Raw genomic sequence first — 20,000 nt, 5'->3', positions numbered from 1 at the left:
GGACTTGTTTCTTCAGCATTGTCCACACGTTTTTAAGTCAGGACTTTGGGAAGGCCATTCTAAAACCTTCATTCTAGCTTGATTTAGCCATTCCTTTACCACTTTTGACGTGTTTTTGGGGTCATTGTCCTGTTGGAACTCCCGCCTGTGCCACAGACCCAACCTCCGGGCTGATGATTTTAGCTTGTCCTGAAGAATTTGGAGGTAATCCTCCTTTTTTAACAGCAGTTCCATTGGCAGCAAAACAAGCCCAGAGCATAATACTACCACCACCATGCTTGACGGTAGCCCAGAGCATAATACTACCACCACCATGCTTGACGGTAGGTATGGTGTTCCTGGTATTAAAGGCCTCACCTTTTCTCCTCCAAACATATTGCTGGGTATTGTGGACAAACAGCTAAATTTTTGTTTCATCTGACCACAGAACTTTCAATCAATTTTTAGACTTAGACTTAGACAAACTTTAATGATACACAAGAAACATTGTTCCTTTTTTATTTTTTTTTTATTTTTATTTGTTATAAAAAAATTTTTGGATGATGATTTATGACGTTCATGAGATGATGGCCTAGAAACTTTTAAAATATTTTTTAAATGGATTTATTTTTTTGTATGTTTTTGAAAAGTTGCGTTTTTACTGATTTTTCTTAAAATATTTATTTGTTTTTACATAAATTCCTGAAAATGGTGAGTCAAATTAAAAATGGGCTAAATATGATTTTTTTCTGTAATTTTCCCGTATTTAAACAGGTAAAAAAAAAATAATTAAAATGACTTTTGTAAAAGTGACTTGGCCGAGAGGGCGGCATAGAACAAAAATAAACAGAAGCAATCACACACTATAGTTAAAAGTACAAATTACTTACAACATAAACATAAAAAAAAAAAAACACGCATTAGATACAAAATGTTAATGTTCCAATAAAAACAAATTAAAAACAAGTACAGTTCCAAATAGAAACAGCTTCTTAAGCCTTTAAAATGGCCTGAAATTCCCCCAAAGGGATGAGTTCAGGTAGCTTCAGATTATTTTGTAATTCATTCCATGACCATGGAGCAAATCTGAAGGCTTTTTTATTACCAAGAAACAACACGCCAAGGATGTCCTTTGACCTTAAACCGTAGCGACTGGAGTCTCTACAGATAAAAGAACAGTTCCAAATAGAAACAGCTTCGCAAGCCTTTAAAATGGTCTGAAATTCCCACAAAGGGATGAGTTCTGGGAGTCTCAGATTCTTTTGTAATTCATTCCATGACCACGGAGCAAATCTGAAGGCTTTTTTATCACCAAGAAACAACACGCCAAGGATGTCCATTGACCTTAAACAGTAGCGACTGGAGTCTCAACACATAAAAGAACAGTTCCAAATAGACACAGCTTCTCCATCCTTTAAAATGGCCTGAAATTCCCCCAAAGGGATGAGTTCAGGTAGCCGCAGATCCTTTTGTAATTCATTCCATGACCATGGAGCAAATCTGAAGGCTTTTTTATTACCAAGACACAACACGCCAAGGATGTCCTGTGACCTTAAACTGTAGCGACTGGAGTCTCTACACATAAAAGAACAGTTCCAAATAGAAACAGCTTCGCAAGCCTTTAAAATGGCCTGAAATTCCCCCAAATGGATGAGTTCAGGTAGCTTCAGATTCTTTTGTAATTCATTCCATATGTAGTGACTGGAGTCTCTACACATAAAAGAACAGTTCCGAATAGAAACAGCTTCTCCATCCTTTAACACGGCCTGAAATTCCCCCAAAAGGGATGAGTTCAGGTAGCTTCAGATTCTTTTGTAATTCGTTCCATGACCGTGGAGCGAATCTGAAGGCTTTTTTATTACCAAGAAACAACACGCCAAGGATGTCCTGTGACCTTAAACCGTAGCGACTGGAGTCTCTACACATAAAAGAACAGTTCCAAATAGAAACAGCTTCTCCATCCTTTAAAATGGCCTGAAATTCCCCCTAAGGGATGAGTTCAGGTCGCCTCAGATCCTTTTGTACTTCATTCCATGACCATGGAGCAAATCTGAAGGCTTTTTTACCACCAAGAAACAACACGCCAAGGATGTCCTTTGACCTTAAACCGTAGCGACTGGAGTCTCTACACATAAAAGAACAGTTCCAAATAGAAACAGCTTCTCAAGCCTTTAAAATGGCCTGAAATTCCCCCAAAGGGATGAGTTCAGGTAGCCTCAGATCCTTTTGTACTTCATTCCATGACCATGGAGCGAATCTGAAGGCTTTTTTATTACCAAGAAACAACACGCCAGGGATGTCCTTTGACCTTAAACCGTAGCGACTGGAGTCTCAACACATAAAAGAACAGTTCCAAATAGAAACAGCTTCGCAAGCCTTTAAAATAACCTGAAATTCCCCTAAGGGATGAGTTCTGGTAGTCTCAGATTATTTTATAATTAATTCCATGACCATGGAGCAAATCTGAAGGCTTTTTTATTACCAAGAAACAACACGCCAAGGATGTCCTTTGACCTTAAACCGTAGCGACTGGAGTCTCTACACATAAAAGAACAGTTCCAAATAGAAACAGCTTCTCCATCCTTTAAAATGACCTGAAATTCCCCCAAAGGGATGAGTTCAGGTAGCCTCAGATCCTTTTGTAATTCATTCCATATGTGGCGACTGGAGTCTCTACACATAAAAGAACAGTTCCGAATAGAAATAGCTTCTCCATCCTTTAACACGGCCTGAAATTCCCCCAAAAGGGATGAGTTCAGGTAGCTTCAGATTCTTTTGTAATTCGTTCCATGACCATGGAGCGAATCTATAGGCTTTTTTATCACCAAGAAACAACACGCCAAAGATGTCCTGTGACCTTAAACCGTAGCGACTGGAGTCTCTACACATAAAAGAACAATTCCAAATAATAACGGCTTCTCAAGCCTTTAAAATGGCCTGAAATTACCCCAAAGGGCTGAGTTCAGGTAGCCTCAGATCCTTTTGTAATTCATTCCACGACCATGGAGCGAATCTAAAGGCTTTTTTATCACCAAGAAACAACACGCCAAGGATGTCCTTTGACCTTAAACCGTAGCGACTGGAGTCTCTACACATAAAAGAACAGTTCCGAATAGAAACAGTTTTTCCATCCTTTAACACAGCCTGAAATTCCCCCTAAAGGGATGAGTTCAGGTAGCATCAGATTCTTTTGTAATTCGTTCCATGACCATGGAGCGAATCTGAAGGTTTTTTTTATCACCAAGAAACAACACGCCAAAGATGTCCTGTGACCTTAAACTGTAGCGACTGGAGTCTCTACACATAAAAGAACAGTTCCAAATAGAAACAGCTTCTCAAGCCTTTAAAATGGCCTGAAATTCCCCAAAAGGGATGAGTTCAGGTAGCCTCAGATCCTTTTGTAATTCATTCCATGACCATGGAGCAAATCTGAAGGCTTTTTTATTACCAAGAAACAACACGCCAAGGATGTCCTTTGACCTTAAACCGTAGCGACTGGAGTCTCTACACATAAAAGAACAGTTCCAAATAGAAACAGCTTCGCAAGCCTTTAAAATGGCCTGAAATTCCCCCATAGGGATGAGTTCAGGTAGCCTCAGATTCTTTTGTAATTCATTCCACGACCATGGAGCAAATCTAAAGGCTTTTTTATCACCAAGAAACAACACGCCAAGGATACCCTTTGACCTTAAACCGTAGCGACTGGAGTCTCTACACATAAAAGAACAGTTCCGAATAGAAACAGCTTTTCCATCCTTTAACACGGCCTGAAATTCCCCCAAAAGGGATGAGTTCAGGTAGCTTCAGATTCTTTTGTAATTCATTCCATGACCATGGAGCAAATCTGAAGGCTTTTTTATTACCAAGAAACAACACGCCAAGGATGTCCTGTGACCTTAAACCGTAGCGACTGGAGTCTCTACACATAAAAGAACAGTTCCGAATAGAAACAGCTTCGCAAGCCTTTAAAATGGCCCGAAATTCCCCCAAAGGGCTGAGTTCAGGTAGCCTCAGATTCTTTTGTAATTCATTTCATGACCATGGAGCAAATCTAAAGGCTTTTTTATCACCAAGAAACAACACGCCAAGGATATCCTTTGACCTTAAACCGTAGCGACTGGAGTCTCTACACATAAAAGAACAGTTCCAAATAGAAACAGCTTCTCAAGCCTTTAAAATAACCTGAAATTCCCCCTAAGGGATGAGTTCAGGTAGCCTCAGATCCTTTTGTACTTCATTCCATGACCATGGAGCAAATCTAAAAGCTTTTTTATTACCGAGAAACAACACGCCAAGGATGTCCTGTGACCTTAAACCGTAGCGACTGGAGTCTCTACACATAAAAGAACAGTTCCAAATAGAAACAGCTTCTCAAGCCTTTAAAACGGCCTGAAATTCCCCCAAAGAGATGAGTTCAGGTAGCTTCAGATTCTTTTGTAATTCATTCCATGACCATGGAGCAAATCTAAAAGTTTTTTTATTACAGAGAAACAACATGCCAAGGATGTCCTGTGACCTTAAACCGTAGCGACTGGAGTCTCTACACATAAAAGAACAGGTCCAAATAGAAACAGCTTCTCAAGCCTTTAAAATAACCTGAAATTCCCCTAAGGGATGAGTTCTGGTAGTCTCAGATTCTTTTGTAATTAATTCCACGACCATGGAGCAAATCTGAAGGTTTTTTTATTACCAAGAAACAACACGCCAAGGATGTCCTTTGACCTTAAACCGTAGCGACTGGAGTCTCTACACATAAAAGAACAGTTCCAAATAGAAACAGCTTCGCAAGCCTTTAAAATGGCCTGAAATTCCCCCATAGGGATGAGTTCAGGTAGCCTCAGATTCTTTTGTAATTCATTCCACGACCATGGAGCAAATCTAAAGGCTTTTTTATCACCAAGAAACAACACGCCAAGGATACCCTTTGACCTTAAACCGTAGCGACTGGAGTCTCTACACATAAAAGAACAGTTCCGAATAGAAACAGCTTTTCCATCCTTTAACACGGCCTGAAATTCCCCCAAAAGGGATGAGTTCAGGTAGCTTCAGATTCTTTTGTAATTCATTCCATGACCATGGAGCAAATCTGAAGGCTTTTTTATTACCAAGAAACAACACGCCAAGGATGTCCTGTGACCTTAAACCGTAGCGACTGGAGTCTCTACACATAAAAGAACAGTTCCGAATAGAAACAGCTTCGCAAGCCTTTAAAATGGCCCGAAATTCCCCCAAAGGGCTGAGTTCAGGTAGCCTCAGATTCTTTTGTAATTCATTTCATGACCATGGAGCAAATCTAAAGGCTTTTTTATCACCAAGAAACAACACGCCAAGGATATCCTTTGACCTTAAACCGTAGCGACTGGAGTCTCTACACATAAAAGAACAGTTCCAAATAGAAACAGCTTCTCAAGCCTTTAAAATAACCTGAAATTCCCCCTAAGGGATGAGTTCAGGTAGCCTCAGATCCTTTTGTACTTCATTCCATGACCATGGAGCAAATCTAAAAGCTTTTTTATTACCGAGAAACAACACGCCAAGGATGTCCTGTGACCTTAAACCGTAGCGACTGGAGTCTCTACACATAAAAGAACAGTTCCAAATAGAAACAGCTTCTCAAGCCTTTAAAACGGCCTGAAATTCCCCCAAAGAGATGAGTTCAGGTAGCTTCAGATTCTTTTGTAATTCATTCCATGACCATGGAGCAAATCTAAAAGTTTTTTTATTACAGAGAAACAACATGCCAAGGATGTCCTGTGACCTTAAACCGTAGCGACTGGAGTCTCTACACATAAAAGAACAGGTCCAAATAGAAACAGCTTCTCAAGCCTTTAAAATAACCTGAAATTCCCCTAAGGGATGAGTTCTGGTAGTCTCAGATTCTTTTGTAATTAATTCCACGACCATGGAGCAAATCTGAAGGTTTTTTTATTACCAAGAAACAACACGCCAAGGATGTCCTTTGACCTTAAACCGTAGCGACTGGAGTCTCTACACATAAAAGAACAGTTCCAAATAGAAACAGCTTCGCAAGCCTTTAAAATGGCCTGAAATTCCCCCAAAGGGATGAGTTCAGGTAGCCTTAGATTCTTTTGTAATTCATTCCACGACCATGGAGCAAATCTAAAGGCTTTTTTATCACCAAGAAACAACACGCCAAGGATGTCCTTTGACCTTAAACCATAGCGACTGAAGTCTCTACGCATAAAAGAACAGTTCCAAATAGAAACAGCTTCGCAAGCCTTTAAAATGGCCTGAAATTCCCCCAAAGGGATGAGTTCAGGTAGCCTCAGATCCTTTTGTAATTCATTCCATATGTAGCGACTGCAGTCTCTACACATAAAAGAACAGTTCCAAATAGAAACAGCTTTGCAAGCCTTTAAAATGACTTGAAAATTCCCCCAAAGGGATGAGTTCCATTCGCCTCAGATTCTTTTGTAATTCATTCCATAACCGTGGATCAAATCTGAAGGCTTTTTTATTACCAAGAAACAACACGCCAAGGATTTCCATTGACCTTAAACCGTAGGGACTGGAGTCTCTACACATAAAAGAACATAACGATGGGGGAACCACACCAAGAAGTGATTTATATATAAAAATCCGCGGACTGACAAAGACGGACGGTTTGTTTTTGCATACAAAATGCATCGTTTTTAAACGTTAATATCATTCTATCTGATCAAGCAACATATATTACGATCTACTGTACCTTGCACCGCCCAACTAGCGCCACACATTTACTACGTCTCTGTTTGAAAGGAGACCGTTTCTTCATATTTTGTGTGAAATGAGGCAGGTTTCTCTAGCAAATGACCCCGCCCTGTGTTCTTCCTTCAGTTCTGTTTACTGGAGACGCTGGTGACGGCCATTGTTGACGAGATCGGCACCGACTGGATCATGAGAAATAAGTCCATAGTTACGCTGGGTGTGGCTATTGTCGGCTTCCTCCTGGGAGTGCCGCTAACAACGCAGGTAAGCCTTTTTTTGGTGTGTTTGCAACACATGTCTAGGGACGGGTACCTTTCACGAGGGGTGTCAAAAAAATAAAAAGTTTTTGAGTTGGGGCCTACGAAAGGATTGCTTGTCTGTGAGTGCTCGGAATCTTTTTGTTGTGCGAGTCAATTGTTTGTTTTGACTGTTTGTTTGGTTCGTTTGCCGGCACAGAAACAAGGCACTACTGTGCGACAATGGCCACACCCCCATGTAATGTACCCTATATATACATGTAACAACCACAGACACTTCAATCAAATCCCCTGAAGAACAGGGAAACCTGGGAAACAGGCTTGTAAGGATGAAATAGCTTCTGTGTTTTTTCCTGACCTAACGTATATATATATAAATATACATACATATATTATAGATATAATTTTTTATTAAATTAGTTAAAATTTATTTATTTTAGACCCGCATAATTGTATGCGCATTCATTTTTCATCCGTTCAAGTCCCTTTTTGTGCAGCATATTTGATTAGTATTTATTTTTGTAATCAGTCTGACCTAAGCCTGTATATAAATAACAACATCTTTGCGATAACACATGGTTTTCATATTCATTGACGATGTGTCTATTGTAAAACTGTAAGTAGGTTAAATGTAATTCCATCAATCCATTTTCTACCGCTTGTCCCTTTTGGGGTGGCGGGGAGCTGGAGCCTATCTCAGCTGCATTCGGGCGGAAGGCGGAGTACACCCTGGACAAGTCGAGTTAGATATAAATATTGAATACAATCAAAACCAAGAGTAGGATTACTAATTCGGTGTTAATATTTGAGTGGGCCCTGGGCCCCTGTGTAAGGAACAAATTGGGCCCCCGGGTCAAAAATGATTAAGAACCCCCTGATTTATAGTGTAGATTTTTTACCACGTCAACGATTAAAGGATGCCTGTTGTTGTCCAAACCCGTACATTTTTGACCCAACGTTGGGTTGTTTTTGGCCCCTTTAGTCGGGAATCTACCGGTTGCTGCTGATGGACAACTACGTATATTTGATTAGTATTTATGTTTGTAATCAGCCTGACCTAAGCCTGTATGTAAATAACAAAATCTTTGCGATAACGCATGTTTTGTATATTCATTGACGAGGTGTCTGTTATTAAACTGTAAGTAGGTTAGATGTAATTATCGAATACAATCAAAACCAAGAGTAGGATTACTAATATTAATATCTGAATGAGCCCGGGGCCCCTCTGTAATGGACAAATTGGGCCCCCAGGTCAAAAATGGTTAAGAAGCCCCTGATATATAGTGTAGATTTTATACCACGGTCAAGTCAACGGTTAAAGGATGCTTGTTGTTGTCCAAACCCGTACATTTTTGACCGAACGTTGGGTTGTTTTTGGCCCCTTTAGGCGGGAATCTACTGGCTGCTGCTGATGGACAACTACGCTGCCAGCTTCTCCCTGGTCATCATCTCCTGCATCATGTGTGTGTGCGTCATGTATGTTTACGGTAAGGACAGGACTTGTCTCCCGGTTCGGTCTTCTCCAAAGTATTCCCTTCTTTCTCCCAAAGACTGCCTTTCAATTTAGGGTTTATTTTGGGTCGGTTGGCCTAGTTTTCTTATCTTTGCCAATGGCTGGCCATTTTCTAGGGACTTTAAAAATCCAGACTGCTTATTAGCGTGCACCACTACTGTGATATTGAAGCTGGGATGTGCAGTCCATGGTCCATTGTCCATTCTCTCCATCAATTTTATTGATATGAACCTTTTTTCCCATTCAGGTCACCAAAACTACTTCAAAGATGTTGAGATGATGCTGGGCTTTCCTCCCCCGCTCTTCTTCAAAGTCTGCTGGAGGTTCATCTCCCCCGTCATTATCTCAGTAAGCTGAAACACTCACAACAAACCAACATTTGAATAACACATCCTAGGAATATGACCTACATTCCGAGTGCTAATCTGTCGGGCTACTTTTGGGCTTTGTTTCCGATTCCGACCTCCGAGTGCGGATCTTTCTGACATTGGCAGCCTCGGTCGGTATCTGTAGAAGTTTCCCAGCCAAGTATTATCAGTCGGCTAAGCTCCTAGGCCAGGGGTATTCAACGACATAATGAAGAGGGCCGCAGTTTCGAGAGCCCACGGTCTCAGGGGCCGGACATCAAAATCTGGAAGTTTCTTTAGAAAGTGCCGCCACTCCAATCGGCTCAAATGCAAGCAATCAGCTGCTCCTGTTGTGGCTGGCAGCAGATGGTGACAGACTGAGGCTCATCAAAGCTCTGAGATAGTTTTTTTCAATATGTTTACTTTAGAAACTTCCTTGACTTTATTAAGAGTTTGGGTCGAATTTTATTGAACAAAACTAGAATAGAAATATATCAGAGATCTAGATCCACTCCCAGGGGGTGGTCCCCACATCTGCGGTCCCTTCCAAGGTTTCTCATTGTCCCATTGGGTTGGGTTTTTCCTTGCCCTGATGTGAGATCTGAGCCGAGGATGTCGTTGTGGCTTGTGCAGCCCTTTGATACACTTGGGATTTAGGACTATATAAGTAAACATTGATTGATTGATGATTGATGACTGTTGAGGAATGTAGTTCAAGCCCCGTATGTGGGCTTTGTACCGAGGATGTCGTTGTGGCTTGTGCAGCCCTTTGAGACACTTGTGATTTAGGGCTATATAAATAAAGATTGATTGATTGATAGAACTGGCACCCGATGTTATTAAAAAAAAGTATTGATTTTGAATCGGAAATCGTTTTTAATCGAATCGTTAACCCCGAGAATCTAATCGAATTATGTTTGGAATCACATTTGAACCAACCTAGGAATCGATACCGGTACTCGACGGTACGAATTTTCAATACTTTTGTGTGTGTTAATATGTTAGACGGCAGTAATTTATGAGTTTTTTGTTGCACCCTAAGAAGTGTTGATACTGTAAATAATGTACTAATTACACACCTGTTGTTTGATTGTAACATGCATCTTTAGGTGTAGTTTTACATGAACACATTTGGAGGTGTTGAAATCGCCATGTTAAATTGCTAATGCTAATCAGTATCATGTTAACAGCAAAGCCAATGTGTATTAGCATCATGCTAGTACATTTTTGGAAAAGTCCGAAGCGAATCAAAATCTGGAAGTTTCTTTAGAAAGTGAAGCTACTCCAATCAGCGCAGGTGCAAGCAAACAGCTGCTCCTGTCGTGGCTGGCAGCAGATGGCGACAGACTGAGGCTGAATCGATTTACGCTCATCAAAGCTCTGAGAATGTTTTAAAAAAAAATCTGTTTACTTAAGAAACTTATTTGACTTTATTAAGAGTTTGGGTCGAATTTTATTGAACAAGACCAGAAATAGAAATATATCAGAGCTGTTGAGGTATGTAGTTCATCATAGAACTGGCACCCGATGTTATTAAAAAAAAAGTATTGATTTTGAATCAAAAATCGTTTTTAATCGAATCGTTACCCCCGAGAATCTAATCGAATCATGTTTGGAATCACATTTGAACCAAGTTCCCGGTACCTAGGAATCGATACCGGTACTCGACGGTACCAATTTTCAATACTTTTGTGTGTGTTAATATGTTAGACGGCAGTAATTTATGAGTTTTTTGTTGCACCCTAAGAAGTGTTGATACTGTAAATAATGTACTTATTACACACCTGTTGTTTGATTGTAACATGCATCTTTAGGTGTAGTTTTACATGAACACATTTGGAGGTGTTGAAATCGCCATGTTAAATTGCTAATGCTAATCAGTATCATGTTAACAGCAAAGCCAATGTGTATTAGCATCATGCTAGCACATTTTTGGAAAAGTCCGAAGCGAATCAAAATCTGGAAGTTTCTTCAGAAAGTGAAGCTACTCCAATCAGCGCAGGTGCAAGCAAACAGCTGCTTCTGTCGTGGCTGGCAGCAGATGGCGACAGACTGAGGCTGAATCGATTTACGCTCATCAAAGCTCTGAGAATGTTTTTTTTTTTTAAATCTGTTTACTTTAGAAACTTCTTTGACTTTATTAAGAGTTTGGGTCGAATTTTATTGAACAAGACCAGAAATAGAAATATATCAGAGCTGTTGAGGAATGTAGTTCATCATAGAATTGGCACCCGATGTTATTAAAAAAAAGTATTGATTTTGAGTCGGAAATCGTTTTTAATCGAATCGTTAACCCTGAGAATCTAATCGAATCATGTTTGGAATCACATTTGAACCAAGTTCCTGGTACCTAGGAATCGATACCGGTACTCGACGGTACCAATTTTCAATACTTTTGTGTGTGTTAATATGTTAGACGGCAGTCATTTATGAGTTTTTTGTTGCACCCTAAGAAGTGTTGATACTGTAAATAATGTACTTATTACACACCTGTTGTTTGATTGTAACATGCATCTTTAGGTGTAGTTTTACATGAACACATTTGGAGGTGTTGAAATCGCCATGTTAAATTGCTAATGCTAATCAGTATCATGTTAACAGCAAAGCCAATGTGTATTAGCGTCATGCTAATACATTTTTGGAAAAGTCCAAAGCGAATCAAAATCTGGAAGTTTCTTTAGAAAGTGAAGCTACTCCAATTAGCGCAGGTGCAAGCAAACAGCTGCTCCTGTTGTGGCTGGCAGCAGATGGCGACAGACTGATGCTGTATCGATTTAACGCTCATCAAAGCTCGGAGAATGTTTTTTTTTTTAAATCTGTTTACTTTAGAAACTTCTTTGACTTTATTAAGAGTTTGGGTCAAATTTTATTGAACAAGACCAGAAATAGAAATATATCAGAGCTGTTGAGGAATGTAGTTCATCATAGAACTGGCACTCGATGTTATTAAAAAAAAAGTTTTGATTTTGAATCAAAAATCGTTTTTAATCGAATCGTTACCCCCGAGAATCTAATCGAATCATGTTTGGAATCACATTTGAACCAAGTTCCTGGTACCTCGGAAATGATACCGGTACTCGACGGTACCAATTTTTGGTACTTTTGTGTGTGTTAATACGTTAAATGGCAGTCATTTATGAGTTTTTTGTTGCACCCTAAGAAGTGTTGATACTGTAAATAATGTACTTATTACACACCTGTTGTTTGATTGTAACATGCATCTTTAGGTGTAGTTTTACATGAACACATTTGGAGGTGTTGAAATTGCCATGTTAAATTGCTAATGCTAATCAGTATCATGTTAACAGCAAAGCCAATGTGTATTAGCATCATGCTAGTACATTTTTGGAAAAGTCCAAAGCGAATCAAAATCTGGAAGTTTCTTTAGAAAGTGAAGCTACTCCAATCAGCGCAGGTGCAAGCAAACAGCTGCTCCTGTCGTGGCTGGCAGCAGATGGCGACAGACTGAGGCTGAATCGATTTACGCTCATCAAAGCTCGGAGAATGTTTTTTTTAAATCTGTTTACTTTAGAAACTTCTTTGACTTTATTAAGAGTTTGGGTCGAATTTTATTGAACAAGACCAGAAATAGAAATATATCAGAGCTGTTGAGGAATGTAGTTCATCATAGAACTGGCACCCGATGTTATTAAAAAAAAAGTATTGATTTTGAATCAAAAATCGTTTTTAATCGAATCGTTACCCCCGAGAATCTAATCGAATCATGTTTGGAATCACATTTGAACCAAGTTCCCGGTACCTAGGAATCGATACCGGTACTCGACGGTACCAATTTTCAATACTTTTGTGTGTGTTAATATGTTAGACGGCAGTCATTTATGAGTTTTTTGTTGCGCCCTAAGAAGTGTTGATACTGTGAATAATGTACTTATTGCACACCTGTTGTTTGATTGTAACATGCATCTTAGGTGTAGTTTTACATGAACACATTTGGAGGTGTTGAAATCGCCATGTTAAATTGCTAATGCTAATCAGTATCATGTTAACAGCAAAGCCAATGTGTATTAGCATCATGCTAGCACATTTTTGGAAACGTCCGAAGCGAATCAAAATCTGGAAGTTTCTTTAGAAAATGCTGCTACTCCAATCAGCGCAGGTGAAAGCAATCAGCTTCTCCTGTCGTGGCTGGCAGCAGATGGCGACAGACTGATGCTGTATCTGAGCTCATCAAAGCTCTAAAATTTTTTTTTTTTAAATCTGTTTACTTACCACCCCAAATAACGACCTCATTGTTGCATTTTTGAAGGACTCGTTAACGCGCTGCTTCTACCTCGTCCCCGCAGTTCATCCTGATCTTCACCGTCATCCAGTACAAGCCCATCACTTACAACGACTATGTGTTCCCCGGCTGGTCCCTGGCCATCGGCTTCTCCATGGCTCTGTCCTCGGTGGTCTGCATACCCGTCTACGCCCTCTACAAGATCTCCAGGTCCCCGGGAGCCACGTTCAGAGAGGTGAGTCCTCCGGTCTCTACCCTTCACCGCAGTGGTCGCCGGCCCGTCGATCGCAATCGACCGGTCGATCTTTATAATATTAGAGAACAAAGCGCAATAATATGACATCGGTATTTGACAATCCCACCACACTCGTCAGACCAGCTCTATACTCTCGGCAGGGTCCTTGAGGGTGCATGGGAGTTTGCCCAACCAGTCTGCATGTGCTTTGAGGACTTGGAGAAGGCATTCGACCGTGTAACCCGGGAAGTCCTGTGGGGAGTGCTCAGAGAGTATGGGGTATCAGACTGTCTGATTGAGGCGGTCCGCTCCCTGTATGATCAGTGTCAGAGCTTGGTCTGCATTGCCGGCAGTAAGTCGGACCCGTTTCCAGTGATGGTTGGACTCCGCCAAGGCTGCCCTTTGTCACCGTTTCTGTTCATAACTTTTATGGACAGAATTTCTAGGCGCAGTCAGGGCGTTGAGGGGATTCGGTTTGGTGGCTGCAGGATTAGATCTCTGCTTTTTGCAGATGATGTGGTCCTGATGGTTTCAACTGGCCAGGATCTTCAGCTCTCACCGGATTGGTTCGCAGCCGAGTGTGAAGCGAATGGGATGAGAATCAGCACCTCCATGTCCGAGTCCATCGTTCTTGCCCGGGAAAGGGTGGAGTGCCGTCTCCAAGTTGGGGAGGAGATCTTGCCCCAAGTGGAGGAGTTCAAGTACCTCGGAGTCTTGTTCACGAGTGGGGGAAGAGTGGATTGTGAGATCGACAGGCGGATCGGTGCGGCGTCTTCAGTAATGCGGACGCAGTATAGATCCGTTGTGGTGAAGAAGGAGCTGAGCCGGAAGGCAAAGCTCTCAATTTATCCGGTCGAACTACGTTCCCATCCTCACCTGTGTTTGGGGGCACGTCCGACCGGCAGGAGGCCACGTGGAAGACCCAGGACACGTTGGGAAGACTATGTCTCCCGGCTGGCCTGGGAACGCCTTGGGATCCCCCGGGAGGAGCTAGACGAAGTGGCTGGGGAGAGGGAAGTCTGGGCTTCTCTATTTTGGCTGCTTCCCCCGCGACCCGACCTCGGATAAGCGGAAGACAGTGGATGGATGGATGGGTTAGCATAATATTGGCAATAAAAGTAAAAAAAAAAAAAAGAGTCAGACTTTGTTTTCTTCTGGACGCTACAATACATTATATTACTTTATTTTGTTAGGTGTGACGGCTAAAACGTTTTTATTTTAAAGGCGGAAAAGTGTGTGATTGTTTTGAGAAAGTCTCTTGACATGTTTTAATGTTTGCAATAAAAACAAAAAAAGTCTCATTTCGACATTCTGCCGACCGTCTTTCACTTCTATTGAGCTTTTATGTCATCTTACTTACTAAATCTGTAACAGTAACAATCTAAATGTTATGTTATCACCGCACCTTAATCGTAATCTGAATACGGAAGTGAAGCACCACCCACCTCTAGAACGACGCGCACAGCAGGCGTTTTTGCGCTTGAGAAACCGATGTTTTTGGTTTAAGAAACCCTGCTTCATATCACAATATATTTCTCGTTTTTTTTGTGTCTCAGCGGTTGAAGCACGCGTGCCAGCCACACCCAAAGTGGGGCCCGGCCCTGCGGGAGCACCGCACCGGCCGCTACGCCCCGCCGGCCCCCGGAGACACTGTGGAGGCTCGTCCCCTCAAGGAGAAGGACGAGCTGAAAGAGGAGGAGGGGGAGACGGAGAGGAAGGACGACATCAGCCTCACCATCCAGGGAAGCAACGGCTCCACCAACACGCACAACAACCCCAACCCCAGCGCGTAGACGCCGGCGCGCCGCCCCCTGCTACCGGTCGCCGTGCCGCCCCCCTCGCCCCCTTGCCCCGCCTTCGGTCCTCGCCCCGCTTTCCCACAGTCCTCTGTGGGGGAGATCCCTTTTTTTTGCTGGAGACCTTTACATATTGTAAGGGCTTATTATATCAATCCTAACCTCTGCTGTCTAGCTGTGATATCTATAGGCACAACAACAACAAAAAACAGGGCACATAAAAAAAAAAAGAAAAAAAAAAAAAAAAAAAGAAACAATTGGGTCATGGTCCAAATGATTTGTTTGCGTGTGTGAGTGGGGACTTTTTAATTTGTCGCACGTCATTTAATAATGTTCTTCCTGTCTCATCTTCATGTGATAGATCGTCACGCCGTCTCTCCCGACATCTTCAAACCATTTAGTGGGAAAATAGTCGTAATTCCACAGCCAAAAATGGAATAAATTCATTTTTTTCCGTCAAAATTCTACACACAATACCCCGCGTTGACGTGAAAATGAGTTTTTTGTTTGTTTTTTGCAAATGTATTAAAATAAAAAAAAACACTTATACCTACTGTAAGTATCGCAGTCTTTGCTCAATGTAAAGGGAAGCAATTTTTTCCGTAAAAAAACAACAACAACACTCTCCCTAACCACCTGAGGGCACCACAGACTGTGGATGCTTTTAAAAAAAAGGCTTAAAAACCCTTCTTTTTAAAAAAAGCCTCTCAGATCATGAGCAAACACAATTCTCCGGTTCGATTGGGTGCGAATATTCGGAGGAAACCGGCCCCGGTGCCATCCCCTACAGTGATGCATGGTGGTGGCGGCATCATGAAGCGGGGGATGGTTTTTCAGCGGGAGAGAGGGGAAGATGAATGCGGAGACATCCGCCGTGAAAAACAACACGTCTCATCCAAACGGAAATCTCCCAATTATAAATAGTAACAATAAAATCAAATCCCCTGAAAAACAGGCTTGTCGGGATGAAATAGCCTATGTGCCCCCCCCCCCCCCCCCCCACCCTCTGAAAAACACACCTGTTACGCAGGTTTCCCTGCTCTTTAGGGGTATTTTATAAATAATAACAATAAAATCAAATCCCCTGAAGAGCAGGGACACCTGTGAAACAGGCTTGTCGGGATGAAATAGCCTATGTGCCCCCCCCCCCCCCCCCCCTCTGAAAAACACACCTGTTTCGCGGGTTTCCCTGCTCTTTAGGGGTATTTTATAAATAATAACAATAAAAATCAAATCCCCCGAAAAACATGTACACCTGCGAAACAGGCTAGTTGAGATGAAATAGCCTCTGTGGGTTTTTCCCCTTGAAAAACACACCTGTTTTGCAGGTTTCCCTGCTCTTCAATGGGATTTTATAAATAACAACAATAAAATAAAATCTCCTGAAGAGCAGGGAAACCTGCAAAACAGGCTTGTTGGGATGATCTGTGTTTATTGTCCCTGAAAGACACACCTGTTTTGCAGGTTTCCCTGATCTTCATGGGGATTTTACAAATAATAACAATAAATACAAATTCCCTGAAGAGCATGTACACCTGCGAAACAGGCTTGTTGGGATGAAATAGCCTCTGTGGGGTTTTCCCCTTGAAAGGTTTCCCTGCTCTTCAATGGGATTTTATAAATATTAACAATAAAATCAAATCCCCTGAAAAGCAGGGGATTTGAAACAGGCTTGTTGGGAAACAGGCTTGTCGGGATTATCTGTGTTTTTCCTCCCTGAAAAACACACCTGATTCGCAGGTTTCCCTGCTCTTCATGGGGATTCTATAAATAATAACAATAAAATCAAATTCCCTGAAGAGCACGTACACCTGCGAAACAAACAGGCTTGTTGGGATGAAATAGCCTCTGTGAGTCCCCCCCCCTGAAAAAACACACCTGTTTTGCAGGTTTCCCTGCTCTTCAATGGGATTTTATAAATAGTAACAATAAAATCAAATCCCCTGAAGAGCAGTAGATTTGAAACAGGCTTGCCGGGATTATCTGTGTTTTTCCTACCTGAAAAACACACCTGATTCGCAGGTTTCCCTGCTCTTCATGGGGATTCTATAAATAATAACAATAAAATCAAATCCCCCGAAGAGCAGGGAAACTTGCAAAACAGGCTTGTCTTGTTTTGTTTTTTTACATTTCTAATATATTTTCCACAAAAAATTACACAACATTTTTTTTCACATTGCCAATGTAGGGTGTTGTGTGTAGAATTTTGAGGACAAAAAAAGTGCTTATATACATTTGACAGTACAGTGTTTGTTTTCTCCTACGTTCCTTCTTCAAACTAAACACGGAAGCTGTTTGACTGTGAAAAGTGTCGTCTTTTAACCAGTAAAAAGCTGCTGCTTTGTAATCACTTTATCACACACGTGGAATAAAAAGAACAACAACAACAAAAAAACAAACTGCCCATTTCTCAGGGTCCTCGCATTGCGTGAAACGTCGTTTTTTGCCTCATCCTGACCCGATAAGTCCGAAAAGAGATGATACGGTATTACCGAAAAAATTCTGGACTATAAGCCGCTACTTTTTTCTTACTCTAATTAATGTTTTTTTCTTCGCTGACGGCCATAAAGCAAATAATTTTCCAACAAAACACATGCAAAGACACTTAAACGGTGTATTATTGTCAACCGGGAGCCATCCATAACGTTTTTACTCTTCGTTTGTCACTGCGAGCCACGTTTGTACGTTTTTACAATATAACTAAAACAATCCCGTCCTATTTTGATCGTAATGTAATCGAGCTAGCCTCGTTAGCTAATTTGCCAACACGTTTACAAGTTAGCATTGTTAAGTTACGACGGCATTATTTTTTAAACGCTTCTGAAAAAAACCCAGAGACGATTTCATCCCTACAAGCCTGTTACACAGGTTTCCCTGCTCTTCAGGGGATTTTATTTTCAGGAAAAAACACAGAGGATATTTCATCCTGACAGGCCTGTTTCGCAGGTTTCCCTGCTTTTCAGGGGGATTTTTTAAAATAAATAATAACAATGAAATCAAATCCCCTGTAGAGCAGGGACACCTGCGAAACAGGCTTGTCAGGATGAAATAGCCTCTGTGTTTTTTCCTCCTGAAAAACACACCTGTTTCGCAGGTTTCCCTGCTCTTCATGGGGATTTTACAAATAATAACATTACAATCAAATCCCCTGAAGAGCAGGGACACCTACAAAACAGGCTTGTAGGGATGAAATAGCCGCTGTGTTTTTTTCCTGAAAATAAAACACACCGGTTTCGCAGGTTTCCCTGCTCTTCATGGGGATTTTACAAATAACAATAAAATCAAATCCCCTGAAGAGCAGGGAAACCTGCGAAACAGGCTTGTCAGGATGAAATAGCCACTGTGTTTTTTTTCTGCTGAAAAACACACCCGTTTCACAGGTTTCCCAGCTCTTTAGGGGTATTTTATAAATAACAATAAAATCAAATCCCCTGAAGAGCAGGGGAACCTGAGAAACAGGCTTGTCGGGATGAAATGGCCTCTGTGTTTTTTTCCTGAAAATAAAACACACCGGTTTCGCAGGTTTCCCTGCTCTTCATGGGGATTTTACAAATAATAACAATAAAATCAAATCCCCTGAAGAGCAGGGAAACCTGCGAAACAGGCTTGTCAGGATGAAATAGCCTCTGTGTTCCCCCCCCTGAAAAACACACCTGTTTCACAGGTTTCCCTGCTCTTTATGGGGATTTTACAAATAATGACAATAAAATCAAATCCCCTGAAGAGCAGGGACACCTACGAAACAGGATTGTCGGGATGAAATAGCCTATATGTTTCCCCCCCTGAAAAACACACCTGTTTCGCAGGTTTCCCTGCTCTTCAATGGGATTTTAGAAATAATAACAACAATAACAACAAATCCCCTGCTCTTCAGGGGATTTGAAACAGGCTCGTCGGGATTATATATATATTTTTTTTAATCAATGTTTTTTTTATCAATTAAGAATCTTTACAAGTAATCATTAAAAAAAACGAAGATTTTTTTAACCTCTCCATTTCTAGCTAATAAGCTAATGCTAGCAGGGAAGACCGGATGTATTGTTTCAGTTCCACAAATTCCTAAGTGAATTCGCCAAAACGTCACCCCGGAGTTATTGTGTCAGTTAATCGGATTGGAGAGCTAGCTTCCGCAGCTAATGGGTCCATGCTAATGACTTCTGTTTTGTTTGATTGGCCGTTTTACTGCCTTGTCACAGGCACCGTTTGGAAACAAGTAAGGTATGTAAATAAACGTTTACATAATCTTTCTGTGTAAATAACTTATGGTCTGGTGCGACTAATATATGGGGAAAAAAAATGTAATTTTTTTTTGTGGGTGTGCTCTATAGTCCGGAAAATACGATGTCTGCTCGCACCGCATCTGGTCCTGAATCGCCCCACCCCTGAATGCTTCAGTCACACGCGGGGTTTCTCCCAGGAATGAGATCAAAAACCCAACCTTACCTAACGTAAATGTGAATTAGAAGTTGTTTCTCCATTCCTTTTGAGTGCACTTTGGTCGAATGTTGAAGTGGGGGATTGTGTCAAGCCAGAGCCTGTTTCTGTTACACAGTAAATACTATCGTGAGTGTGAAATGTAGTCGTGCGCTTTTGTGGTAGCAGCCTCCGGTTTACCTCGCACTCTTGTCCCGTAGGCTAGGCGATACTCATTAGGGCGTCCAAGCTGCTGCTCCTCACAATTTGGTGGATTTTTGAAGGGTAAATGCGTTTAAAATAGGCGTCATCGCGATTGCAACGAGATACGTCGGTGTTGACCGTCTTGGCATTAAAACAATGGAATGATAAAGTGCAGTGTTTACCTTGGAGAGTGCACTGTCACGGTGTTTCCTTCCGTCAAACACACCATCGGCGGCTTTCCCCATGCTCTCATGGGGGGAAAAAAACGTCGGCCGTTTGGATATTGTTTTAAACATCCTTATACCCGT

At 41.5% G+C, this 20,000-nt stretch overlaps 1 protein-coding gene across 2 annotated transcripts in view; it reads left to right on the top strand.

The window, feature by feature from the left end:
- The window catches only part of slc6a9 (solute carrier family 6 member 9), a 187,210-nt gene that overhangs the window by 164,618 nt on the left and 2,592 nt on the right, over positions 1 to 20,000 (top strand). For both annotated transcript variants that reach the window (XM_061936109.1, XM_061936101.1), the window contains 5 exons: positions 6,817 to 6,951; positions 8,332 to 8,431; positions 8,705 to 8,805; positions 13,109 to 13,279; positions 14,836 to 20,000. The exon at positions 14,836 to 20,000 is cut by the window's right edge and continues 2,592 nt beyond it. In XM_061936109.1, coding sequence (XP_061792093.1) covers positions 6,817 to 6,951; positions 8,332 to 8,431; positions 8,705 to 8,805; positions 13,109 to 13,279; positions 14,836 to 15,072 — 744 coding nt within the window. In that variant the 3' untranslated portion in view covers positions 15,073 to 20,000. The remainder of the gene's footprint in view (positions 1 to 6,816; positions 6,952 to 8,331; positions 8,432 to 8,704; positions 8,806 to 13,108; positions 13,280 to 14,835) is intronic.

This window comes from Nerophis lumbriciformis, linkage group LG03 (assembly GCF_033978685.3).
Source record: "Nerophis lumbriciformis linkage group LG03, RoL_Nlum_v2.1, whole genome shotgun sequence".
NCBI lineage: Eukaryota > Metazoa > Chordata > Actinopteri > Syngnathiformes > Syngnathidae > Nerophis > Nerophis lumbriciformis.
The sequence above is the reverse complement of the archived record's forward strand: the minus strand, read 5'-3'. Positions and strand labels throughout refer to the sequence as shown.